General features: G+C 32.2%; 1 protein-coding gene across 1 annotated transcript in view; it reads right to left on the bottom strand.

Annotated features, from left to right (window-relative positions):
- Positions 1-256: 256 nt before the first annotated feature.
- Positions 257-9,738, bottom strand: part of LOC129220411 (uncharacterized) — a 45,951-nt gene continuing 36,469 nt past the window's right edge. The window contains exons 8-9 of the mRNA XM_054854831.1: positions 3,563-3,700; positions 257-1,716 (exon numbers count right to left, since the gene is read on the bottom strand). Coding sequence (XP_054710806.1) covers positions 1,649-1,716; positions 3,563-3,700 — 206 coding nt within the window. The 3' untranslated portion in view covers positions 257-1,648. The remainder of the gene's footprint in view (positions 1,717-3,562; positions 3,701-9,738) is intronic.

Below are 9,738 nucleotides of genomic sequence, written 5' to 3'. Positions count from 1 at the left end.
TTTTTGAGATATAAGACGAAAACTGCAAAATCACACCTAAAATCCTAGGTAGCCGTTGCGAGCTCCCCCCCCCCTTTACCACCGGGAACTTTTAGTATGTTCATCAGGAGCCATTCCTGTATGTGTGTGCCAATTTGCAAAACTACATGTTTTTTTCCCCCACTCTCATTTTGACCTTTGTACTAGACTAGTAGAATAAAGATTTGTGACAAGAAACAGAAAACAATTGGAACTACTTAAAACTGGTGCAATTTATTCCAATAGTTGAACTCAGAGCTATGATTCCATTCTAATGGATGTTATTTATTGTACAGGGGGTTCGAAAAGTCTTTGACACACACTTTAAAAATTCATAGAACATGAACGAATTATCATATGAATATGCGGTTGGCCTACTTCACAGGTTCAAGAAATTATTATAACAGCTTAAAAAAGGGGAAAAAAGAAAAAAGTGTAGTTATAAGTAACCGCTGTATCGTTAGGTAAAGTAAACGTCATGTGAGTTAGTTAATCATTTTATACAACAGAAAGCAATACCTTTCATAACTAGAGTTCAATGCCTGTACCGTTTACGGACATGGGATGAACTTGAGTGCCTTTTAGATGTGGTTCGAGCAACAACGATGCACGCACATTGAACTCCGGTAATAAAAGGCATTGCCTTCTTGTTTAATAAAATGATTACACACCTCACATGACGTTTGTTTTCCTTACTGTGACGATACAGCGATTACTTATAACTACTTTTTTACGACGCCATAAAAAGTCTTTAACCTGTAAAGTATTACGGCACAAACTACATATTCAAGCGACTATTTTTTTGCTTTTCTGTGATTTTTTTAAATGTGTCGAGGACTTTTCGGACACCCTGTAGTTGAAGATATTTACTGTCGCTGCTGGCGTTCTGTTAACTTGTTCGAAAACATTTAGTTTTGTTGAACTTTCGCTGGTGTGCTTTTTCAGCTTTAGGCAAAACTTTAAATTATTCCACCAGGGACTCATTGTATAGAGAGGACTGAAAGTGAGTAGATCCCTCTTTTATTTTCAACATTATGTCAGCAATGAGTGAACGTTTATTAAACGCAGTTACCCTTATAAACATTGGAGGAATACCACCCATGTAATGTCATAACACATGTGAATTCTGTTGTATATTCTCGCTGACGTTTTGCGGTAAAACATCTCCAAACGCCCAAAACTCAGCAAAATATCTGCAAGAGTGTGGTGCAGAATTCAGTTGTGTTACGATATGGATGGTGTTTCTACCGATTTTTATGATTCGTTTCACGGCAATGCGTACAATGTACATTAAACCATAACTGAAATAATGTTGAAAATAAAATTGGGGCACGGCACCCACTTTCGGACCACTCTGTATGTAGAATATGGCTTACAAATTGAGATTAATACATAGAAATGATTCTTTTAAAAATCTTCAACTTCTTTTTACAAAAGCCTTTCTCTCTATCGTTCTCTTTTTCTTCTTCTTCTCTCTTTTCCTTTTTTGAAGATAAGATATAGCTAAAGCGTTTGGGTTTGAAAACCGTGAAGAGAGTTTTAACTCTCCACTTCGGTACAAAAAAAAAAAAAAAAGGACAGCATTGATTGAAATTCAGCCGAGCGTAACTTAAATAATTCTTGAAGGATTTCAGAAAAGATGCCTGAAAAAGTTTCTGATCTTCTCAAGAAAGGTATCTGCAACAGGTGTATCATTGCCTGAAATTATAAAATAAAAACTAATTTACACCACTAACTACAGGAGGATGTGTAGCATTAATAATATTAAAAACAACATTTTTTGACTCAAACTATTCCATGTCTTCTATAACTATATCCCGGTTAAAATAGATTGTAGACACCACTTAAAAATTAAAAAAAAGATTCAGAAGTTCCTTCCTTCAAAGAATTTTCAGCAATTTGATTTTTTGTAAGCTTATAATGGTGCCGATTTTTAGCCTAAACTTCACAGCGACTGATATTTTGCTTGCCAAAGTAGGGCAAAGTAAAATAGAGGAATGATTACTCTGTTTTTAAAGCCACCTATGTGGAAATATTTTAACTATGTAGTAGCACATGTACTGTCTGACCATCGTTTACATGGAAAGGCTAATATCCGGTTTATAGGCGGAAATGGACGTATCTATTACTTTATAGGGATGTTGTTGGTTGGTTCACTTTTGCCTCTCTATTATTTAGCCTTAGTTTTGTAAAAATGAAAATTTGCTCACAGCAACATTTTTTAAATCTAAAGTATATTCGATGTATATTCTCACGGCAAAAATTAATTGATTTATTTATTCACAAAAAAGTTTTGAGCTTACCATTTTGCTTTTACGTTCCTGAACGAAATGAAAACATTTTATTTTCTTTTTGTTGTTTCCATGGTAACTATTTTTATTTCCTCTTATTTTATTTTTGAAAATGAAATAAATGAATAAGGCACTAGTGACATTATAAAACGCGTGCATCAAAAAATCCCATCACTATTTTCCTTTCTCCCCAGCTAGATTCATTCAGATAGAATCGTCTTTACTTGGCACATTGCCGAATTACATACAATCCGTGGTCAAACAGTAGTCTTCTCCAATCAGGAAAAAGTTCTTTTTGAAGATCAAAGCATATGATAATACAAACAATTTTCAAAAATTGATACTCATATTCTAAGATTTTGTTGTAAATCTAAAATTATTATTGTGATTATTAAATGAGTTAAAGTTATTGTTATTAACGTTTTTAATAATAATTGAAACCTGCTAATACTCCGTGCAGTGTTTATTTATTTAATATTAAGCTTATTTTTATTTTAAATATTTTGTACAATTTGTCAAGTGCATGGGGGGGGGGGGGGGGGCAAAGTGGATGGGGCAAAGTTAAATAAATCATTTCGATTACTTATTCAATTATTTAGTAAATCACTCACGTACTCATTTATTAATTAATTCATGTACATTATTACATTCATAATTCATTTATTCATTTATTCATTCACTTTTTTATTATCTTATTTCTTAATTTTCATGTACACATCAATCATTTAATTAATTAATTATTTTATAGTTGCATGATCAGTTCATTTAGTCATTAATTCCTTTTTTTCTAATTCATTTGATAAAAATATTTTTTATAATCAAATAGAAAACAATTTCATTGAAAAATATTTCATTTTTCACTTTGCCCCAGAAAAATACAAAGTGAAAATTTTCCACTTTTTTTTTTTTTTTTTTTTGAAGGGGCGAACTTACATCCAAAAAATAAATATAATGTTTCTATGCAAGTATTATTATAAGATACATTGTTCTTTCTTTATGTCCTGTAATTTTAAAAACCAATTTACAATTTGTTCATTTTTTAAAATGTAAGTTATCTTAACTCTTTCACTTTGCCCCCCCCCCCCCACATTTCCCTACTATAAAGAGAACTTTCATAAGAAGCTCTTGAAACTAAAATTTTGAATATAATCAAGTAGCAAAACGTATAATTATTTCAAAAAAAAAAAAAAAAAACCTTTACTTGCAAGATTCGAAATAATATCTTTGCTTTTAATTACCAAAATCAATCTTACCATCATATATTTTTGTAAAATTTTGCATTCCAAATCGAACGAGATTCCTGGGTGTTTTACAGCTAGGGTTGAAAGTATGTTCAATCCAAGATGTTAGCAACAGTGCTTTATCGTTCACTTCTTTTTCATGTATGTGGCCTAGTAAAGAAAAAGAAAAGACAATTTCTGAATTTATTATTTTGATTTAAATACATTTGTGGACATTGAAATAGATCGTTTCAAAATTTTACCACGACTTTCAAAATATCATATGTCACTTGATTCTACGAAGTATTCTACGAAAAATAAAATCCGAGTAATTAGAAGTAAAAGTTTGACTACAGAAAGATAACGGGTGACAGTGGCGGCGATTGGCGCTTAAAAGGGGGGGGGGGAGAGACAACGAAAAGTCAACTTTTAGTGGCAGCAAAAAATGAAAAAATAAAATACAAAATTTTGTTAGGGATGGTTTTGAAAATGATTGGAACAGATAAAGTGGAAATTGGTATAAGTCTAACAACTTCACTCACGTTTTCTTTAAATTTTGATGACTTTTGTACAAATAAATTTCACTGTAGAAACATTTAGACATAAATTAGACTTACATTATTTACCTTGAAACATTTCGAGATGACACAAGTACTTGGTAATAATTTTATAAAACAGGTATGGCTTTTTCGGCAAAACAATTGATATACTAATATCTGAACAATGAATACATGAACTAAAAGTTATTGCTTGTACTAAAAAATGTTTCGTTAACAGATATACAAAGTAAAACAAATGGTTATGCTGTGAAAATTTTGACATTTCTACTACGTGTTAGTCCTGAATTAGAAAGTAATGTAAATTAATCAACCATAAAAAGTAGGGGTGGTTTTGCCCCCCCCCCCCCTCTCCTTGTACCTCCTCCCGAATCGCCGCCACTGGCGGGTGAATTCGATGCGAAAACGGAACGCTTCATTATACAACAGGTAGAATCAGCGAGAATGGGCAAACAGTTAAGTCTCGCGTTTTCGCAAATCCTACCGATTTTAAAATGAAGTGGTCCGTTTCCACTTCGAGTTTACGCGCCATCGCTTCCTGGTCAAGCTTTAACAGCTGCATAATTATTTTTCGATCGTAACTTTAGATAGTGCACTAATCTTTGCATTAGAAAATGCTTCATTTGCTTGGAAAAGCTTTAGTTTTGCTGGGTGAAGTTCCTAATAATGAAGACGAATTAACCTTTCGCCTGCTAGCAAAGATTGATTTTGACTGCATAGTGTTTTCATGCGCTTCGATCCAGCTACGGCTAGTCAGCGCTCTCAAATGTACAGGCAAGTTCCAGCAGTGACCTTCTTTGTACACCCTCATATATATAATAGCCCAAAATCACTGATCAAGTAACGTTCTGACGTCACCAACAATGAAACTCACGCCATAGCATGCTTGTCGGCATTATTTCATTGTTGAAGGGCCAAAAATTCAGTAAGTTGTTTATAATTTGATAATATGTTTTGGGAATGTTTGACATGCAAGGAAATGCTTCATTTTGACAAGGCTGAACTGGATCCGGTAACTTAACTGTTTTACTGCTAAGACTGTTATTCGCAACTCCAGCGCTCGAATACGCTACCTTATGGTGATTTACAAAACTACCGGGAAAACTAAAACATTGCCACGTTGCGTTCCACGTATGTCTGCTGACGTAAACACAGGCAGTTTGTTCTGAGTATTTATTAAGGCAATCGATGTGTCTTAGTTTGCTTTCAGCTACGAAAATTAATTCGTCCCTTAGTAGTATTCTCGAGCTTCTCAAAATAATGTTAGTTTTCATTATTTCCTTCTAAAATATGAGTTGATTGGGAAATGGTAAAAGCGAAAATTCTGGATTAACAAACTTGGATAACGTTATACAAGGTAAAAAATTTTATTGTTTTGTATGAATTTGTAAGAATATGGTTTTTTTTTAATCTTAAATTAATTAAACTAACCATATTTTACAGCAGCATTTAGTTGGAATGGACAGTATGCAAAATATTTTCTTGAATATATTATCGTAGAACAAAATGAAAAATGTTTAACCGAGAAAGAATTTACTTTATTCCTTTTATTCTCAGCTGAAAGGTTTCGCCAAATTTGTTTAGGTTTATAATTTTAGTATTGTGCGAGCAAAGTAGCCTTGGCGAGATTTCGCGTTTTTAGTTAAACCATTTTTAATTTTTATCATGAGTGGAATAAAATGGTAATAAGATTACAGAATTCGATAAGTAAAAAGAAATAATAGTCAATCACCTGAAAAGAAAACTACCACCATATATCCGTGAAAATTTTGTTGATGATTTGCATAACATGACATAATTAAATCGTAACTAAGAAATTAGAAAAATCGAAACAGAAAATTTTTAAATTAACCGATTCGGGAATTCGAGAGAAATAACTCAGCTACAAATGCAAAATAATAAGCGCTAGCCAAGCAAGGCAAAAAAGTATCATCTTCTTTCGATAATAATTTGTAATGCCATATTGAATTTTCTAGCATTAATTGTTTTTTGTCAGGCCACAATCAAGTTCATCAAGACACAGTTTTATCAAGAATTGATAAATATCGAATTCAACATCGTGGAAATAGCTGCTTAGAACTACGAACTACGTTGTTTGCATTAATCTTTGACGTTTAGTAATGCTTCTTGAATTCTCATTTCTTTCTATGTGGACCAGAATATCAACAAGACTTTGAAAATTAATTTAAAAAGAATAAAGCGAAAAAATCATACAGTGGCTCCCAAAAGTGTTCGTACACCTTGGAATTTTGTAGTAAAACTGAAATAACGCAAAACTGAATTCGAATATGAAGTCGAATTTTTTTTTCACATCATTCCTATCAAGTTCTGAATAAAACCCGGTAGTTTTTTCCAAAATATTGCGACATTTTATTCTTGAAATTTGTCAAAAAACGAAGAGATAGAGAAAACATACGCCACAAAAGTCATCGTACACTCAAATATTTTCGAATAAATTCATGATTAAAATTATCATAAGTGGTTTTTTTTTTTATTATTTTTGCATTGTAATGACACTGTAAAGACATTTGTCTTTAATTTTTTGTTTATTTATTCCCTAATATTCTGCTTATTATTTTAAAATGGCAGGTATGCGTAGAAAACAACAAACACCGATGCGAAATTTGATTTTTTTTTCCCTCACAGTAGCCCGTAAATTGGTTTGAAATGTCTCTAATTTAGTTAATTTATACCATTCTATAGTAAAGTGCTTGATAAAATGCTTTAATGACAAGAATCGGTTTGAAAACAAGGTAAGAAAATGTCAACTGGCAAAGTTAATAAAGCGTGATCGGAGGTTTGCAGTTAAAAAAAATATATGCAAAATAAACATTTGAGTACTGAAATTGTTTCTGCAGAATTGAATGAAACATTTTACGTTTAATTTTCACCTAAAATTGTTCGCTAAGTTCTCTGATTAGCTGGATTAAAGGGGACCTCTTTCCGCAGAAGTTTTCTTGTTCGTGCGAAAAACAGTAAGCTTACGCTTTCCATCGTAAAATCAATCATAAATAAGCTCAAAACGTTTTGGAACAACGTCTTAGTTATAGATGACAATAAATTCCACATTTTGGGTTAAATTGTTGTATAATTGTAAATAGAAGAAAAAATGAGGAATTTAACCTTAAAAACTTAGTTGGATCAGTAAATCAGGACGGTGAAGGTGTTCTTGTGTGAGGGTGCATATCAGCATCAGGCCTAGGAAATTTGTAATTTTTTGATGAAATAATGAATCATGCTGTTCATTTAAATATTTAAAAAAAGAATTTTAAACTATTAGCCCAAAATTCGGCAATCGGAAACAACTTTGTTTTTTTATCAAGATAATGACAAGAAGCACACGTTTGCGTTTGGTACCTCAAAAACTGTCCTTAAGCTTAGAAATATCTCCTCAATCGCTAGATTTAAACTTAATGTAAAATATTTGGAGATATCTGGTGGCTAAATTACGAAAATACACCATTGAAACGAAAAGCAAATTAGAAACAGTAAGACTCGAAATGCAGTTGAACACTTACTCAGAAATTTCACAAAAAAAGAAAGAAAAAACAATGAAATCTATTTCCAAACATTTAAAAGCTGTTGTTGATACTGCATGATATTCTACTAAATAGTGACTTAGTAAAAAGTTAGATTATTTACTACTTTTTTGACATTTTTTCAAAGTGTACGAAGACTTTTGTGAGATAAAATTTCCGGCACTCTTTGGTTTTCGATTTTTCAAAAATTAAGTTTTAATGTTTTATTAAATATTTTCATACAGTTTTATTAAAAACAGATCATAGATCTTATAATAAAATACCTATTTCGAAATATTAATTCTAATCAATGGATAAGATCCTATTTCTTTGAAAGTCGTAGTTTTACGAACACTTTTGGGAGCCACTGTACATACGAACAAAAATCACAACACTTTTAGTATTTTCTTCGTTACCACATGCGTTTGTTTTAGTTTTTTCGTCCGCCATTAGACAGTGACTGCAGTGCCCCCTATAGTTCGTTGGAGTTGCGAATTGTAAGAGAATGAAGAAACAAAAAAAATGGTCAACAATGAGCACTATCTACTGGAGTTTAGGGTTATTCTATAGACAACTATCAACTGACAACTCTTTCACTTCTCCCCCAAATGGTAACAAGACCTTCTCGATTTTGTAAGAGATGTGGATGAATTCCAACGACATCCATCTCAGAAACCTGAAACAACAGCTGACTTGATTGAAATTTTGACAAAATACAGTAACACCATCAAAATCAACATTTTATGTACATAATTGAAGTTGATTGCAATTTGAAGAAAAACATATAAATGATTTTTTTTTTAAGTACAATTTTGGAGAGAAAAGGATGTTACTTTCAAAAACATAAATGATAAGGAGAATTAATTACAAAATGAGTGAAAGTTATTTAACATTTTAGAAACAACATATTTTGCAAAAACAGTCTTGATTAAAGATAAGAATCATTAAAAATATACTGGTGCAGTAATAAAGTCATGATCACACTGTTAAAAAAAACCTGAAAGTTCAGGTAGTTTTCTGACTGATTTTAACAGAATATTTCCGTAATGCTTCAAAACGCATTTTTTCCTTCCAAAAGCAGAAATATCACGAAAGGAAGTAACGAAAACAGAATTTTTCCATTTCTAGGGTTGCCGCTGTGCTGTACTTTGTTAGTATCCTGATTAGCCTTCAAGTTATGATAAACATCGCTTTTTGATAGTGCTTATTAAATCGCACTGTTACATTTTTTAATTAAAAGCTTATTTAGAATAACAACTCAGATGTCGAAGACAAAATAGATACTGTTTGACATTTTAAACCGCAACCTTCCTCAAATTTGCGCATGCGTCAGGTCGCTTCTGATTTTATCAAAATAGGGGAGATATTGATAAGAAAGATAACGAATGTGAGGGTTTTTTTTTTTTTTTGTTTTGTTTTGTTTTCCGTTGGATTTGTTTATTAGAGATGTTGGTTCGGGTTGAGGCTTTTTTTTTTTTTTTTTAGCAGAAATGCTACCATGGTGCATTCTCTTCAACAAGCTGTCACCCCTTTTTAAAATAGAACCGTTCAACGGTGCTAGTCGCGGCTTTCGAGATCAGACAGTAGCTTGCTATTTCATGCCTGGAAAGTAATATACTCGTATGTCGAAATTGTTTTTACGCCTTTGGACTTTGTAAGTTTGGAAAAATGTTTGCGCCATTTTCAGACAGGCAGCTGTGTTTTGATCGCCCTGGTGATTTGATGTGAGTTTTACTGAGTCAGTATTAGAATATTATTGCGGTGTATTATTTTGCTCAATACTTCGAACAATTCTGTTCGTTAGTCATATTGTGTGTTCTAGCGGTGAGAATAGTTTTAGAATCTCGTGTTATCCATTTAAAATAAAGGCTATTGGATTACTTGTGTACAGACGCAATGGAGACACTTAAACTTAGCACCGCTGGTCACATGTAAGTATTGTAGAATATCTTTGAACATGTTAATATACAAATGTATTTTTCTTGTTAATATGCATTTGATAGAATTCCGATGGTAGCTGATTTAGAATTTATAAAACTATTATAAAGTTACTGTTTTTGCTCTAACGCGGAAATCACCGGGGGGGGGGGGGGTATACATCATCTGAGCAAAAAATTCTTCACGTGTATGTCAA

Source organism: Uloborus diversus, chromosome 4 (assembly GCF_026930045.1).
Source record: "Uloborus diversus isolate 005 chromosome 4, Udiv.v.3.1, whole genome shotgun sequence".
Taxonomy (NCBI): domain Eukaryota; kingdom Metazoa; phylum Arthropoda; class Arachnida; order Araneae; family Uloboridae; genus Uloborus; species Uloborus diversus.
The sequence above is the reverse complement of the archived record's forward strand: the minus strand, read 5'-3'. Positions and strand labels throughout refer to the sequence as shown.